Genomic DNA, 17,434 nt, shown 5'->3' on the forward strand with positions numbered 1-17,434 from the left:
TGTCGATAGGCTTCAAAGTAAAAGATAATCAAGAGAGTTTAGTACATTTCCTTACAAAACTAGTATTGATAAGTCAAGTAATTCCTTCAAAGAGGCCCCTGCTAGCAAGGAATTCAGTTCAAACAGCTACAATTGTAAAAGTTGTCGAAGGAAAGTGGAATTTAACTATGGAACAATGATTCATAACTCAGAGTCAAAACAAACGCAGAACGTAAATCTGTTATTTGACAAATTACTATTTCGTCTAATTGGTCAAATTCCTGAGGGATGAGCAACATTTCTCTCCTCTCAGAAAGACAACTGCTGAAGTATAAACTATTTAGTACAGCTCGATCACAGAAGTAAGCAAGTGTGCGTTAATGATTTTCCTAGCGTTAATATTTAAACATCTCGTCCTTTTGCCAAAAGAAAATTACAATTTCGCTTATGATCTCTTTTCCCAGGAAATGCGAAGATAGTTCCACAGTTAAAAAGAACTTCTGCCTTATGAATGCTCTGAATGCTGTCGGTCGTTCTCCTTAAATGTCAGGTTAAGCCTTGCTTTATTGCAGATTTTCACCTGACATCTTCAAGCTGGGTTTGGAAACCAGCGCAATTTGAAGTTCAGAGTTATGGTGGATGCTTGGCATACAGCTCTGCGTTGTCGAAAAATATAGACTTATCTGTCGACTTTTAAGCCTTTTTAGGAAATTAAGTGTTAGAAAAAGTGCTTTCGTACATGTTTGTTGTTTCAGTTTAGATAATCGGTGGGCTAGATAGCCAAGTAAATTCCAGATTTTTTGCACTATTTTTCAGCGGCAATGTTGGTGAACCAAAGATACACCCACGACAATTGCGACTCGATACTAGGCTCTGTAAATTTGCGCAAAACATTTCGACGAATATCTTAAGTTTGGGAAAACAAAGAGACCTAAAAATCAAAAAAGTTCTTCCTTAACCTATCTCCTATGACATTTAAATTTCTTAACTACTCCACTGAAGATCTCTCTCTCGATGGGTGACAGCGAAAACGATCAGTTGCTGAAAGATAAAAATCATCACAAAACAAAAAAGACTTACCATACAGAACAGTTGAATAGCGCTCCGGGAGGAGAAGTAAACTCAAAATGCTCATTAGACATAGCGAATCTGGCAATGAATAAAGCAGCGAAGTGATCTAATCCAAGCAAAGTTTGCTTTTAGTGAAAGAACCAAGACTAACTGATAAGTAAACGATGTTTATAACCTTGTGAACCTCAATGGGAAATGTGTATTTCCTGGACAATTTGACACGTATTCATCAATAACAATTGATACTGATCTGGCAACAATCGATCCGCGAAATGACAGTTAGCCAGGGTCAAGTTCCCTGTTCAAACAATCAAGTTTCCATTCTGCATGTGCGAGTGTGTGTGTGTATGTGTGTGTGGACATCATTTCCTGGAAAAGGGTAACTTGCCCGTTTCATGGAATTAAAGAACAATTAAACGAATAAAAGGGTGCGCTTAGCGCATTTGCGGCAAACGATCCTAATATTGTTTAACTATCAATATAAATGTCCCGTAGCGACAGGCCTAGGTGACATGGGTGTGCCACGAAACAAAAGCCTTTTATTAATACGTATACACGTCGGTCAGTTTCATTTTCGGCGTGGTTGCGCGTCATCCTTGGGAATATTAGTGCAGCAAGGAGTTAAGCATTTTAGATTAAGTGTTTAACTCCACGAGATGAACCATAGCAAGCGCGCTTTCCAAAGAACTGTTGTCTTTTTGGATAAACGGCACAGAAGCGTGCCAAACAAGACTGAGCTGGGCAGGCTCGCTACCGCCAAGCGGATTTCTGATATATCGTTTACAAAGAACGACAGCTCTTCCCAAATCGGAGACTTACTGGTGAGAGCATTTCCTCCCCTTACAGGAAAAGACCTTAGCAGGTAAGTGCTGCTGCCTTCATAATCTGTATCGTAGGGTAGAAAATGGTTTCAGAGAAAAGAGTGAAAAGTACCGTAATAAAAGCAGCGAAATGCCGAAAAGGGGCAAGATTGGATGTAAACGTGGATGAGAGAAAACTAAGGTTGCTAAAATCTTCCTTTAGATGTCTTGCAACATTGAGAAGCTGTCGCCAGTAGACAGGATAAGCATCGGACATAAATGACAAGTGGCTAACAGCGCACATATCCGTCTTTTTGTTGTCTTCATCCAGTCATTTGTATTATTGTGTGGAATTAGTTACAAATTTTCCTAACGTTCCATCAGTTTAATGCAAAGTTTACAAAAGAGGTGTGGAATTGTGTAGGATTTACTTTTTGTCGTTTTCTGTTCGTGTGAAGGTCATGCTCAAATTCATGATTCACGCTAACCCGATTAAGCTTTTTTTCGATAGATCAAAATTCTCCATGAAAGCGAGGTTTAGAGAAACTGGAAAGGGATATTTCTTGATTTCCTTTGTTGCTGTCCTCTTAGTCTCGCTTTCAAGTTGAATTTTGATTATCTAAAGAAACATCGAATATCGTTGGTCGATCCAGATGAAGTAAACAAAAAAACAAAAACAAATCAACAACAACAAAAAATTAAATGAAATGTTGGCCAATTGTATTAACAACAGCTGTCTAGACATCTAAGATAATAACCTTCCTTGTTCCAGTACACATTGAATTATTTAAACCTACAATACTTTTTTTCATGACATACTATGCAATATTTCTGTCGTTGCTACAATCTATGTCAATCTAGAGCAAATGCCACTAAAAGCAAATGTGAATTCAAAATTAATGTATATTTGCATGCACCTTACAGAAATAAATTCACAGTTAAATTCAATTTAACAGAAAAAGGTTAGTGTGGGTAACTACAATCACCTTTCTGTCTTTACTTTATTACACTAGCTTGGAAATAATTACATCATATGCAAGAGGGCATGCAATGAGGACAGTGGCAACTGGCCTTCAAAGTGGTGTGCAGCTCATGGACCACTTTGGTGGAAGTAGAAGGAAAAAGATCTTTATATTTCTACCAAGTCAAGGTCTGTTTACATTTAAAGTGTTACTTACATCAACTAAACCTTACAAGTGCATACTATTTAAACTGTTCTCTTCAAATGGAGCATGTCTTGAATAAGCATAGTCTAATTTATAACCAGTTTTCTATGAAACTTATCTTTTTACTTGATACTTTACTTACTTATCTTAGTAAGGTGACTTTCCCTGCAGCCTTGCAACTTCTATCACAAATTAATAGGAAAATAATAAACCTCCAGATACTAAGTAGAACTTTTAGAAGAAATTGGTCATTTGTTATCTCATCACCCTAGAAATAGTGATGTGCATGACTATTGCATTTTTCCAAATATTAACCGAGTAACAGAGGCTGGCTAAATCAAAATGCATACCTTGACATTAAACAATTGAAAGGTTGAAGGTTTATATGTCATATACAATGTATCCACAAACACTTGTGAGAATCTTCTATAGGCCCATTTCCAGTCTAATGTATCAAATTTATGACGACATTTGATCACAACATGTACATGCATAAACTGTTCTTTCACCACAGCTTTGTCATCTTCCACTTCATCATCTACATCCACTTCAACATCCACTTCATTGTCCACAGTCAGTTTGCCACTAACATCTGGAACCTCTTCAGCACTTTCATTATCAACAGCTACTTCAACATCTTCGTCGTCCATAGCACCTGTACCAGCAACATCTACAGCCACTTCAACATCTTCATTATCCACAGTCATTTTACCACCGACATCTTTATCATTCACAGTCAATTTACCATCAACATCTACAACCACTTCAACATCTCTATCATCCACAGTCACTTTGCCACCCACATCTCTATCCACTGCCACCTTAACATCTACATCATCACGGGCCACTTTGCTGTCCCCATCTTCAAGCAGCCTTATATCTACACTGCCAGTTGCTCAACCCTCCACATCCACTTCCCTGGATCTGATGCCTTTGCCAGTTGATGGAGGTAACTGAAAAAAAAAATTTTTGTCACTGTTTGAAATTAAGCTTTTCAGATCTTTCACAAAAATTTGAAAATATTGCTAATTACAAGTCTGAGTTGAAAGGTATCGGTTTATACTACCAACAGCTTAGACTTTGTCTTTCCATTTGTAATTCAATTTACTGACTAGACAAGTGAAGTTATTTTCAGTGAGTATATCTTATCCTGCCTCGATGAAAATCAAAGAAACAGTCATGCATATACTTTTTGTTTATTTTTGAACATGTAGTGTTATCTAAATAGTGTAAAATCATGTAAACTCTACAGTTACTCAGATACTTTGAAAATTGTTGGGATGGAAACAGTCATGCATATACTTTTTGTTTATTTTTGAACATGTAGTGTTATCTAAATAGTGTAAAATCATGTAAACTCTACAGTTACTCAGATACTTTGAAAATTGTTGGGATGGAAACTGTCATGTATATACTTTTTGTTGATTTTTGAACATGTAGTTTCACATAAATAGGATACAAAACTCTACAATTACTGAGATATTTAGTGTGACCTCCCTCCTTCCAACATTTGATTTAGGGGGATGGTTCCCCCTCAAAGCCATTATTTTTCTGTAGACTCGTCTCGGACCCAACCCCTCCCACCTCCTCAACCCTAAGGAGTCCAAATTGTATGAAAGTGTTCATAAATGGGCCATTAGATTATTTAAACTCTCTGGATAATACTTCCCAGCGGCACCTACATGAGGGTGATATGCCACTCATCCCATGAGTGGCATACTACCCTCTGCCTATGTTTCATTGCAGGTGTCATTCAAAGGAAACTACCCCTCAGATGAAGAGGAACTCTCAGAGACAATGAAAGGTAAACACAAAAGTAAATAGATTATGATGACCAATGTTAACACCACCAACTTCATAATTAGTCTTAATAACTCTTACTCATAATAACCCTTCTTCTTTATCAAACTTCCTTGTGCAATGTTTGTGCCATGATGAAGCACAGTGAGGTACCTGTTTCTTCCAGTGAATTACCAAAAACATTTAAATTGTTTGTTAATTTTATTTGAGGGTACATCCCAAAATATTTCCAACAAGCCCCTTAGTTTGTTATTTTTATCATCAGTTGTTAGTATCTACACATGACCAACCCTCATTTTTGCCTTTATTCCAGTGAGCACATTACAACATTCAACTAATCTCTCATTTTTTCACCTTTTTTCACATGGAAACAAAAGATGATGACCATGAAAAGAAAGATGAAGGAGCCAGGATGGAGAAAAAAAAGAGAAAGGACCAAAGATCTCACAGGAATCGAAAGGGAAAGAGAAAAAGGGAAGATGCCAAACACTAGAAATAAGTTGTGTACCATCACTCGTGATCAGTACTACCAGTAAACTTGATCATACCGAGACAAAGGCAGATCCAAAATTACTACTAAATTCATTTTATATGTACCTCACCTAACCATAAGTTCACAAGTGTAAGCCATTAAATGATATTCTATTATAATTTAAGGGTTTTTTTTTGTTTGATATACTGGCTATGTGTAAAGGTACACAACTTTATTCTCCACCTTTTCATTTCAAGTAGTATATAGAAATAGATAACATGTACAGTGGAAACTTGATTTAATAGAGTGCCAAGGGGCTGGAGACATTGGTTGGCTATATTTAGGGTTTGTTATATCGAGGTTCTGTGGCATTTATATTACTGTAACTTTAGCTGGGCTGAAACAGAAGTATTGTTTGTCATATCAAGAACTTCGTTGTATAGAGGTTAGTTAAATCAAGGTTCCACTGTACCATTAACTTACTATTTCCTACTTAACCCTTCAATCCCTAAGAGTGACTAGAATCTAATTTCTCCTGACAATATCATCCTTCAATCACACATAAGGTCATGAGAGTCTAGGAAATGATCACCAACTGGAGAAGTTCTTAATTATTAAACAAACTCTCCTTGTCAGCACCTGTGTAAATGTGTAAGTACAGTATGGAGAGTGTGCATACTGATGTTAGAGTGTAGAGGGTTAATGTTGAATGAACACAACACAGCCTACAGTACAACAATGTCTACATTCATTCAGAAAGTGCACTGTTAACCCTTTACACCCTAACATCAGGAGGGGATATTCTCAATACCAGTCTTTATACATTTCCCAAGTGTTAACAACAAAAATTAGTTTAACAATCAAGAGTGTCTTAAGCTGGTGAACATTTCCTTTGTTTTTGTTACCTGAATGTGTAATTCAGGGGTGATGTTGTAAGGAGAAGTTTGATGCTAGTCACTCATAGGGGTCAAACGATTAATCATAGCCCTTAAGTTTTTTAAGAAAGTTATTCCCTATAAAGTTGTGTTCATTCAGTTCAGTTAAGATCCATTACACAATGCCTCTGTTATATTTAGGCAGTAAGTATGTTGACTGAGTCCAGAATCTTAACCCTTTGACTCCCAAGATCTGATTGTTAATTCTCCTTTCTCGCTGCTGCATATTTCCTTGTGTATTAGTTACAAGAATTTGGTGTTTTGATCAAGATGACAACTTCTACCTGATAAGTTTGAGTATTCTCATCACCTGTTTGCTAAATGATGTATAAGTGTTATTAATAGGGAGAAGTTACATGTCAATCACTTCTGGGAGTTAAAAAGTTATCAATAAGGCTGTAAGGATTTTCTGCTAAGATCTTGACTAAAGGATCATCACTATCTCTTACAAAGAAAAAAAAATTGAAATACTTAAGAGGTTGTCTCTCTTATTTCCACCCGGTCAATTTCATGTCAAAAATAATTTTCCCTGATATATAGGGGTCAGAATATGTTAAAGTTTGCCTTTTCAAATATATGGAGAGGGAAATTCTAACTTTCTTAGCAAACTAGAAAGGTTGTTAAGGGATCTGATATAAATGTCGTGGCTTAACTATGCAAATCAAATATTTTACAATGTTACAAAATATGCGTATTATTCAATTTCCGAGATGTTGTGATAGTCCCTACCAACTGGTGAAATAATTATGGCCCCTAATGCAGCCAGAAAATTATTTCAAATCAAACCAAATCTAACTTAGTTCTTTCCTAAGTATAGTCTTTCTGTTGACAGAGTTTAAGGTGAAATTGGCAAGGTGGAAATAAGAGAGATGGCCTCTTAAGCTGTAAAGATCTAATTCTGGATGCCTCAGAATTCCTTGTTAGTTGTCAGTGTAGATGGGCTAGATGTCACCAAGGCTACATTTTAATAGTGAGACAACTCAACATTTTGCAACTCGCTAAGGCCAAAGGAACATCCAGTGACAGACAAAAATCCTCATGTTTACAAGCAATTAAGTACTTTTCCCAAGCTGCAAGCCTAAATATTCAGCTGAGTGTTTTGTCATTAGGAATGAGAGTTTGAAAAACACAGTTTAGTACCCATATTACTTTGCTAAGAAGTATTACCTCCAGCTCGAGGTTTTCGAGATACAAGTTTGCTTTAAAAGGTTGCTACTTTTGGTTAGTTCGGTAAGAAGGAAAGGAATTGCGTTGCACAGTGGTTGAATGGTTTATAAAATCTTGCTCTAAACCAGAAGTTGTTTTATTTGTTTTTAAAATAGTATACATATATCACTGAACGTTCATCTAAAAGTGACACAAGTTTATCTAAAAGTGACACAAGTATTCCCCTGCGTAGTTAACCATAAAAATTTTACATTTTACAATAAACTAAGGATTACCAAAAGTTTGTTCTTGTCTGTATTAAGTCCCATTCCAGCGAAGTTTAAGTTTAAGTTTACCCTTCTATACCCGAAATGACTACACCTGACCTGGGGTTTTCGTGCTTTGGGAAAATTTCTGTTTCCAATATATTTGCTCCCACTTCCTTTTACACCTTCCCTTTGAATGCTATCTCTGAAACTTAACGAAAACTTACGAAATACTCACCTAATGACCAAGGTTCTTGCAACAACACTACCTGCCATCGTCCTCCTCAATCAGTGTTTGACTCTTTCCCAGTCTTTCTCGTTAGTACTGTAACCGAGCTCGATTACTAATCGAGCTCGATTAGTTATCGAGCTCGATAACTAATCGAGCTCGATTAGTAATCGTACTCGATTAGCAATCGAGCTCGACTTGTAGTTATCGAGCTCGATTATCAAACGTCGTGGACCACATTTAGTATCTGGGCAACCGAGCTCGATTCATGTTCACCGTACTCGAATAGCAATTCGAGTACCATTTCAAACCAACCTCGGTTCAACGAGCTCGAAATGCAGTCAATTCGATTCGAGCTCGATTCAACTATATCGTGCTCGATTAAAAAGACGAGCTCGACGAACTCAATCTGCTCTTATCGACCTCAGTTATTTTTATCGAGCTCGGTTTGACACGTTTTCTATCGAGCTCGATTTGGTATCGAGCTCGGTTAAGTCTTCATTCAGCAAATGAGAGGTAATCTGGTACCAAGACTTGGGAGGGAGCATGGGACGAGCGAGAGTGGCCATGTTTCTGGCAAATTTGTCGAGTTTAGTTCGTGAATTCGGGACTTTTTAGGAGTATGTTTTCGGTCGAATTCGAAAAAAAAGAAGAAGAGTGACAGAAGAAGAGCATAGAATGATTTCTACTGCTAAGGAGATGAAGGAAATGACACTAAGGTGAGCATTGGCTCTTTACGGGAGGGTGTTCCGAGTTGCTGGTTCATAGTTACTAGTAACATTTTGTTCAGTTTCAAACTTAAGCTCAATCCTGGAGTGTACGTTTCTCGGTTATTTTAAATCTCAGTTGTGTAATAAGAAAGTGTCTCCCTCCATTTTACCAGCCCCAAAAACCCCACAAAAAAGTATACATAACAACATGCAACAATACACACATTCTATTTTTATTATATGAGCTCAATACACTTTCGTGTTTCTATTTTAATTCGTCTTTTGTAACAAGGAAAAGGAACAGAACTCTAATGAAATATGAAAATCTTTTGGAGAATATGACAAAAAAAAAGTCTGAAAAGTAATGAATGTTCATCCCTTGCAATCAAATATTAAGAAGAATATTATTAACTATACTGAACATATGCATTATCAGAGACCATGGTTGATTGACGACATTTCACGAAATTAAGAAAGTGTGGCGGGCTACTGTAATTGTTAAAAGAAGCTAAAGTACAGTTCAAGCTGTGTTTATCAGTGAGCGAAATGTATTTTTGAATCCAGATTGATTAAATGTTGCTAGATGAAGACAGATTTGCCAATTTGGTGAAAAGTGAGTAATTTTCAGGAATTGGTTTGATAGTTGAGAGCAAAGAGGTTTCCATTATTAACAGGTCTTAAAATGTTCAATCCAGTTATGAATGTGTTAATAGATCCACCAAAAAGCCATTAAACAACTGCAACAGTTCACTTTTAACAAAATAATCAATGCTTGTTGATTTAACCTTAGTTTTTAAACGGCCTGACCTAACCCTCTTTATAGACTGCAAAAACCATATTCTTAATTTGCAGTCATGACAAAAAAAATAAGCAAGAAATTTATGACTGTTAAGTAAGAGGTTAATAAAAATAATAATAACTGAATTGAACATTTTATGACCTGTTCATGAAATTAGTACAAGTTGAAGTAGTAAATAATAAATTTAACATCAAGGCTGCCATTTCCGTCCAGTAGACTGTCCACATTTGGTATCCTCCTACCCCACATTTCTCCTTCCTTCAGGGACACTATGTCCAAGTCTAGCACTTGTTCATTGTCACTTCCAGGGGCCATTACAATTCTTCAAAAAGAAAATAGAATATATATTTACATATCATAACATTGTTCCACTCAACAATCATTGTGTATTTTTATGCCAGATATCCGTATTGTCTCTCAGCTTAAACAGGAGTAGTACATGGGTGGGTTTGGCTTTGAACACAGCCGTAAGCAAGTTCTGGCACAGTCATATACAAATAGGTACAATGAAATGTTTTTTTCATGCAACACACAGACAGCAAATTTAGTGTTATGCATCATTTCTTCTAAAGCCCCCTTAGTTATAAAGGTGATTTTTTTCCAAACATAATATCAATTTCCCTTTGACAATCTATGAACAAATTCTCATAACCTTTTCTCCTGGTTTAGTATAATTCGATTTGTGATGAAAATAGTGTTGGTCACTCTTGGGACATGAAAGAAGGCAAGGGTAGCATTTTCCTTTAAGTGCACTCACAAACACTCTGCATGAAATAATTAAAGTTCTTACTGAATTTCCCCAGTAACTGGATGGAATGCTGAGAGCAGCTGCAGGAACAATTTTTGTTGTCCGGAGTACAGTCCTCTCCATCTGCAGTTGTCATCTATAAATGGCCCACTTGTAAGGGGCTTGTCTCCAATGGCATCTGAAGCTTGTTGTCTCCTGCTCTCCACAAAATTTGGAATTCTCCAGCAAAAGGAGACAACCCTTTCCACTTTGGGCTCTATGGGTTCTATGTTGCATTTCTAAAACAGAAATGGATTTTATGGATATTATGAAATGCACCAGAAAAAGATTTTCAATGTAAGATTTTGAAGGTAAATGCAACAGTTGCCATCCTTTTTTCCACTTACTTCGCTGGTTTTGGCATTTAAAAGAGTGCATGTTTTATTGATTTTTAGGCTGGTGAAAAGGCAGCTTACCTTGTAGTATATTATTCCTCGCAGTCGTTTGATTTCTCCTGATTGGAGCGCAAAATGCGAGGTACTTGCTTCCTTCAAATGGACATTCATGTCCTTCTTTTTCACAATTTTTTTGCAGCCAGGTACTTGGCACATTGAAGCCTTCTCTGGGCATTTGTGTAGATGTAGGTTGATGTTCATTCTACAATTCAAAAAGAGGTATGTGTTAGTTCTAGATCTTCCATTTTGACTGGTATCATATATTCCAACAGTGGTTTGATAAAAAAAAAAAAGTGGGAAAAACATGACACCTCAAGGGTCACGCCAATTGGCTCTGTAGATTAATTGACCTTGATATAAACTTTGGGGCTTTGGGGAGAGCGGTGGTCAGGGGGACTTAAAGTAATGGGAAGTATCACTAGGCCCCTCTCTTAGATCCCCACTGAAAAATAGGCATCATTTCTGTTTCTCAAATCGTTTCTTGCTTATGAAATTTAATTCCTCTCTGTCAGTTATTTTTAAGGAATGCAGCTGATCGCGTGGCACCAGACACAAGTTAGGACTGCTCGTAGTCCTCGATTTGGATAACAGAAGGATAAGTTTGTCACCTGCTATTGACGATTGAAATGATAAGAGAATACAGCAATACTGCAATTCATGCTAAAAATTACCGAAAAATACTTCACTTATGACAATCGCCTAACACCAAAATATCGCAATGCTGAATTATCCTAATTAATACAACATACCGTGGTAATGATGCTCCACATCTCAAGGGGCATAGAACTGCAGAGTTTCTGCATAAAGATGTACGGTGGAATTGGAGTCTTTCCCTGGTTACGCTCAGTTGGCATCCTGAACATGCGATCCTTTCTTTTGGGCAAGCGTGTGCTGTCATTTCTTCCCGTGCCGCCACGTGCTGGCATCCTTCGTTGGGGCACCTCTCTCGTACTTTTGGGCAATGTCTGAGGTGATCGTTGGCATCGCTATAGTTGCCCTTCCACTGGCAGCCTTGGCTGTTACATTTAACAGGCAAATCTCGGGTCGCCTTATCCATTGCCACATTTAACCTCAGCTCTTCTTTTCGGAACGTTGCCCGACACTGGGGACACAACGGTGTGGCTGTCGATTCTGCCCAAGTTTCCATGCAATTTTTGCAGCCAGAGTGCCCACAGGCAAGGGTAACGGGCCTTGACACGATGCTATAACTGAAAAGGAATGTGGCGGTATAATAGCACTGGAAATGAGCGGTAACAAAAACGATGGCAAAATATGACAGCCAGCAATGATATTCAACTCACCAAATACAGCATTCCAAATCCACTGTCCTCAGAAAAGTTAATTCGTTGGACTTGGAAACCACTTCGGTCTTTTGATGAGACATTGTTACGGACTAGAGGATTTTCGATCACGGTCTGTCGTAATAAAGTTTCCTTGTCAGTGTAAGCTGCTCAAATAACCTCTGATGACAACGGTGTGATTTTTAAAGGTCAATATTTCCGTTGTGCGGTTAATAAATTAATTTCCTTTGTTTAGGTTCTGGTATTGGCGGTAATTGGTACCCTTATTATTGAAATCTTCATTAAGGTCGTGAATTTAATGGGATGCTTTGTCTAGTCGGCTTAGTCCTTCATATTTAGGTCGTCACGTTAAGGGGTTCCTTAGTCTCTTACCTAAACCTGCTCCATTATTGATGTTTGTCCTTTGTAATAATGACATATTCACGGAGGGGACACCACGCTAAAGGCTCGAAAGAGTTTCAGTCACGTGACGTCATCAAAATTAGAAAATAAGAAATTATCAATCCCTTTTGATGAGGCATTTTACCGAATATGAGATCTTCGATGACGGCCTGTCACAGTTACAATTTTCCTTCTTTATAGTATAAGCTGCTCAATTAACCTCAGATTACAACGAGAGTATGATTAGCTTTTAAAGGTCAACATTTCCGTTGTGCGGTTAATTAATTAATTTCCTTTGTTTAGGTTCTGGTATCGGCGGTAATTGGTACGCTTATCACTGAATTGTTCAGTAAGGTCGTGAAGTAAATGGGATGCTTTGTCTAGTCGGCTTAGCCCTTCATATTTAGGTCGTCTTCTAAAGGGGTTCCCAAGTCTCTTGCCAAGTCTCCTAGGACCTTTCTGAAAACCACAGTGATGTAATGAAATTTTCCTGATGAAAGATTGCTATTGTTATTATTAACCCACTCCATTATCGATGGCTGTCCTCTATAATGACATTCTCACTGAGGGGATGCCACGCTGAAGGCTAGGAATAGTTTCAGTCGCGAGCGCGCTTTATCTGGTTTTCACGTCACGTCTTCAAAATTAGAAAATAAGAAATTATCAATCCCTTTGAGATTTTAGTTCGGTTAGTTATAAGAACTGTTGAAGACTTACTTTTTACAAATTTCCAGCTTGTTAGGGTTTTTCGTCTTGTGAGAAAGCAAGATTGAATTTCTAAGCTTTGGCGCGAAGCGACATTAAAATGGCGGCCAAGAATGCTGTCACGTAGGTTTAAAAAAAAGTGACATCCGCTTAGATTTCGCGATCTGAACAGTCCTAGTATGAGAATAAGTACTCATATAGATGATTATAAGTCCGCTGAAGACGGCTACAGGATTTTATGTCTTTTTGATTCTTGACTTTATTTGTTGTACGTTTTGATGATGGCGTGACAATGAAAACCGGCAACTTGTGATACAAATCTCGCGCGTGCAGTTGAGGCATATTCGTAATTATCGTATGACCCGTCTGGCCCCGCTCGCCTAATCCCCTAGAAAACCACAGTTAAAGCTGACGTCTACAGAGCCGGACGGGTTGACTTAAGCCGGTCAGGAAAAAGCCGTTTTTCAAGAAATTGGGAGTTTCTTGTTATGACTTGAAAAAATAAATATATGTCAGTTTGCCGGCCGGAAGGTTCGTATGGTGAAAAACTATGATCGAGGTCTTGATGTATATGCAGCATTTTCAAGACCAAGGTCACAGTTTTTCACCATACGGACCAACCCTTAGCCGGTAAATAACATATATTTTTTTTAACTTGACGAAATTCTTTCCGAAAGAACCCGAATGATTTAGGGCTGTAAATACGGCAAGATCTTCCATAAACTGAACAATTTTTTAACGAGTAAATGGTAGTTAAAAAAGAGGTGATGCAAATTAAAGAGAGATGCCTTACCGAAACATTTTCATTTGCGTAATGATAAAGGTGATTTAAAAGGCTTCCAAACAAACTTTGAAACATTATTTTTACCAGTATCTGTCACTGTCTGACACCTGTCAATTAGAGAGGGCGTAAGAAAAGAAACAAAAAAAAAAGTAAGAACATTTGAAAAACAACGGAACTAGTTTGGCAAGGACTGTCACGATAATGTTTCCCTCAAAAACATTCAATGACCTAAGGGAAAGTATTATTCACTGTCATCGACCATTCATTCATGTACGAAGATTTACCTCTGTTCATTAAGTAAACGGCGAGGAAGGTAATTGTGAGTAAATTCAAATTTTTTCTATAACAGCGCCGGTGCTTGCCCTATTTTAGTCCTATTGAGCCGCTATGAACAAAATCCTTATTTACGCACGCCCGTGCGTAAATAAGATGACGTGAGCATTTTTTTTAACCTGGCTTCAGAGTTTCCATCCTGTTAAGCTGCGGTGCAGTTTTCCTTCTCTTTGAAATATGGAAGAAACCAGAGAAGAACTGGCCAATTTTTCTATCGGCATTGACCGTTTGGGTCTTGATCCAAGTTGCACGTTTCGCAAACTGATTTTTGTCGTAAGACCAGCTGGAGCAAATTTTGGCCGAAAGACAGACATTCACTGGGAATAAGAAATAGTCACCAATTGGTCATAAACGACATTCAAAGGTAAAATTTCCGTTTTTTACTGTCGTTTTTAAATTTGTTCAACCTGGGGAATAAAATACACAGTTAATTGGAAATTTACCAAAACCAGAACAATCACAATTGCACTCTATCACAATAAAAGGTTTCTTCGCGCAGATTCTTGTTGTTGCTCTGTTATAAAAGAATTTGCTCATGCTTTTCGCTGTGCGTATATCAGTTGAGTTATGGATGCACTTGGGAAGTTTGGAGAGCACTCAAAAAGCTAGAGTTGCTCTTGGCTGCGCCTCGAGCTACTCTTACGCATTTTTCGTGCTCTCCAAACTTCCCGCGTGTATCCATAACTCGATATACGCACGCTCAGCATGAACAAATTCTTAAATTTTGTAGTTGTGCGAGTTTGCTCATTTGTTTGCTGCAATGTCGTGTGTAAATCTGGTCTTTCCTCCACAAAAACTAAATTCGAATGGCACACTCCAAGGGGATTTAATGCGCCATTCTCTCAATAAATTCCTTCAGTTTCTGTTGTGCAATTTACGGTACAAATGTCCAAATTGAACGGACCCGGAAAGACTCACAGAGAGCGTATATTTGTTGTAGAACTGAATGTAAAACTTCGCTCGCTCTTTCGCTACGAACAAATTGTTTGAGAAAATTCAGATATTAAATGAATGAAAATTCCACCGTTCAGTTTAACTGTAATCAAATACCTCACGTTTTAATTTTTTAGGTACTTTTTGTGAACGATTAAAATTAACTGCTGACGGTTTTTATGCCGCTTGTCAACCAACGTAATGACACTATTGCTTATACAAATTCATTCTGAAACCAATATTTTTCTGTCAACCAAAGTGATTTGAGAGAGAGAAAAGAGAGGATTCATAAGTTATTTATCGGCTTGAGGTAGTGACCGACGTGTCTGCCTAAAAATACTACCCAGACGGAAAAGCGAGATATATTTATAAAAATGGCAACGAAATTTGGGATGTACTCAGCGATTCACGAAGGCGTCACCGTGGCCCGTGGGCAGAGATAAGAAAATACTGACCGGGTAAAGAACCAATCAGACTGCAGGATTCGTTACCGTGCCCTCTGAAAAAAAAGTAAAGGAAAAGTTTAAATTTCAGAATTTCTTTTTTGTGCTCGTGTAGCTGAGTGTGTCCGGGCCGGACGGGAAAATATTTGGCTCTCGATCATGAGACACGGACCTCGTTGCGTTCGGTCCGTACGTCATGACTTCGAGCTAAATATTTTCCCGTCCCACCATAATACTGATTTAGTTTTCGATTTTGGAGGCACGACTGGATGTGTCCTATGGTTTCCATGGTGACAATTTTTTTCTTTTTTTTGTTTACTTTATTTTCTACACGTTCCCACAAGCTTGCAGCTTTAAACCTCACCATGTTTGAATAAGGTTTATTGTAGTGCACATGCATTGTATTTTTAAATTATCTGGGGGAAAATGATGTTATGGTGTTTCTTTTATTTCTGTGCCGAATTTTATACTAGTGGTATAGTTTACTACTATACTTATTACGAAGAGCCAAACTGTTTTGAGAAATAATTTGAAGAACTTTTCTCGAAAAAGGGCAATCTGTTTTGAGCTATCTTAAAATGAAACGCTGTAAACTCCGTTAAGAGAAAAATTAGCTTTAAAAAACCTTTTAAAATACCTTAACCTTTTTCAGGGAGTTTGACATACGAATCGGTCCCTGAAGGTTCATATTGTTCACACTTTAACATTGACAAGAGCTAACCCCCTTTTTTTTTTTTTTTTACTGAACAGTGTTTTCAGTAAATCAGGCACCTGATACCCGGAACTATGGCAGGTGTTCTGTCCTGAATCACTGAGCTAAATTTATTCTGGTAATTTTGCGTTAACAACTGAGTTGAAAACGTAAATTGGTCACCGTAAAGGGTAAAAAAGATAACATTTCGAGCGTTCGCCCCTCGTCAGGGCGAAGGGCGAAGGGCTCACGCTCGAAACGTCAGCTTTTTTACCCTTTACGGTGGCTAATTTACGTTTTCAACTCAGTTGTTAACACTAAAGTACCTGCTATACTCTCCCACCGACGCAACACCACAGTTTCTCTAAAAACTTTCTCCCTGTATAACTTTATTCTGGTTTCTGTAAGAGATGTCTGAGCTCGCAAGGAAAGCCTCCTACTTGAAATCTTATAGAGCGTTACCACTCACGTTGTATACAAATTTATTGGAACTAAAGAAAGTGTTCACTGAAGAAAAAAGTTCAACTCCCACGGGATTGGTTTGCTACACCAACATGGCCGAGGGTTGGGGGAGGGTTAGTCATCCTTAATACTTACTACTGTATTTAAAGATCAATACTAAAAGGCTTGTTCTTGTTGTGTTTATAGCACCTCGAGCATGGGAGGTAGCAGATAAGACGCCCGCGGCAGACACAAAAGAGACATCATGTTATCATCAACGGGTTTTTGGACTGGAAAAGCACTTCTACAAACTCAGCGGAACCTGTAGCAAACTAAACTGTAGAGACGTTTAGCCACCTAGGGTTTCATGAAATGACAAACAAGTTCAGAAACTTTGATCTTAAAGCGTTTTCTTGTAAAATAATCCTTTCTTCAAATAGATCTGTGCAAATTTTCTCATATTTGTTATCTTGGCTAAATTTGAGCATACGCCTGTCTGAAAAAAAATGTCTTATTAAATCCGCTTCAGGAGCTCTGTGCGTATTTGAAATCATGTTGTTTTTAAGAATAGTGTGCCTTAAAACCAATAACGTTATATTGGTATAGCTTTAGAGTACTTCAGGGTTGTCCAGTGATCTTTGAATTGAACGTATATCAATTTATTGTAGTCGAGTGTAAATCTTCAAAGGGCCGCTACTTTCGGAGGGGACGGTTACTTTCGGGGTTCAATAGAAAGGTAAAAAATTAACGTTACTTCGGGGAACAGTTATTTTCGGGGAGGACGTTTCTTTTGGAATTCCGCGGTATCTTAGATCATATTCAAATCGTTTTTGGAGTTCCTCCTACGGCCGTCCATCGAGGAGCAGC

The 17,434-nt window shown here is 37.9% G+C and overlaps 1 protein-coding gene and 1 long non-coding RNA gene across 4 annotated transcripts; one reads left to right on the forward strand and one right to left on the reverse strand.

Moving 5' to 3' along the window:
• Nucleotides 1–8,257: 8,257 nt before the first annotated feature.
• On the forward strand, nt 8,258–12,015 carry LOC131770023 (uncharacterized). 3 transcript variants are annotated; one of them, XR_010718052.1, is made up of 5 exons: nt 8,258–8,583; nt 9,775–9,874; nt 10,177–10,471; nt 10,695–10,774; nt 11,068–12,015. It is a non-coding gene; the product is annotated as an uncharacterized lncRNA (long non-coding RNA). The 3 variants fall into 3 exon arrangements; XR_010718054.1 differs by lacking the exon at nt 10,177–10,471; XR_010718053.1 differs by lacking the exon at nt 9,775–9,874.
• Nucleotides 9,488–12,002, reverse strand: LOC131770336 (TNF receptor-associated factor 5-like). Its single transcript, XM_066169176.1, has 5 exons — nt 11,857–12,002; nt 11,305–11,763; nt 10,577–10,757; nt 10,164–10,399; nt 9,488–9,695 (listed from the first exon to the last, which is right to left on the reverse strand). The coding sequence occupies exons 1-5, from the start codon at nt 11,937–11,939 to the stop codon at nt 9,527–9,529; spliced, it is 1,128 nt and encodes a 375-aa protein (XP_066025273.1). The 5' UTR covers nt 11,940–12,002; the 3' UTR covers nt 9,488–9,526.
• Nucleotides 12,016–17,434: the final 5,419 nt, after the last annotated feature.

This window comes from Pocillopora verrucosa, chromosome 6, assembly GCF_036669915.1.
Source record: "Pocillopora verrucosa isolate sample1 chromosome 6, ASM3666991v2, whole genome shotgun sequence".
Lineage (NCBI taxonomy): Eukaryota > Metazoa > Cnidaria > Anthozoa > Scleractinia > Pocilloporidae > Pocillopora > Pocillopora verrucosa.

Bases quoted from the DNA above. Each gene is read 5' to 3' on its own strand.
- LOC131770336 (XM_066169176.1), bottom strand. From the start codon at position 11,939: ATGTCTCATCAAAAGACCGAAGTGGTTTCCAAGTCCAACGAATTAACT. The intron at 10,758-11,304 runs GTATGTTGTATT...TTTGAATTGTAG, and splicing joins TGTGGAGCATCATTACCACG to AATGAACATCAACCTACATC. The intron at 9,696-10,163 runs GTAAGAACTTTA...TTCTTTTTGAAG, and splicing joins CCAGTTACTGGGGAAATTCA to AATTGTAATGGCCCCTGGAA.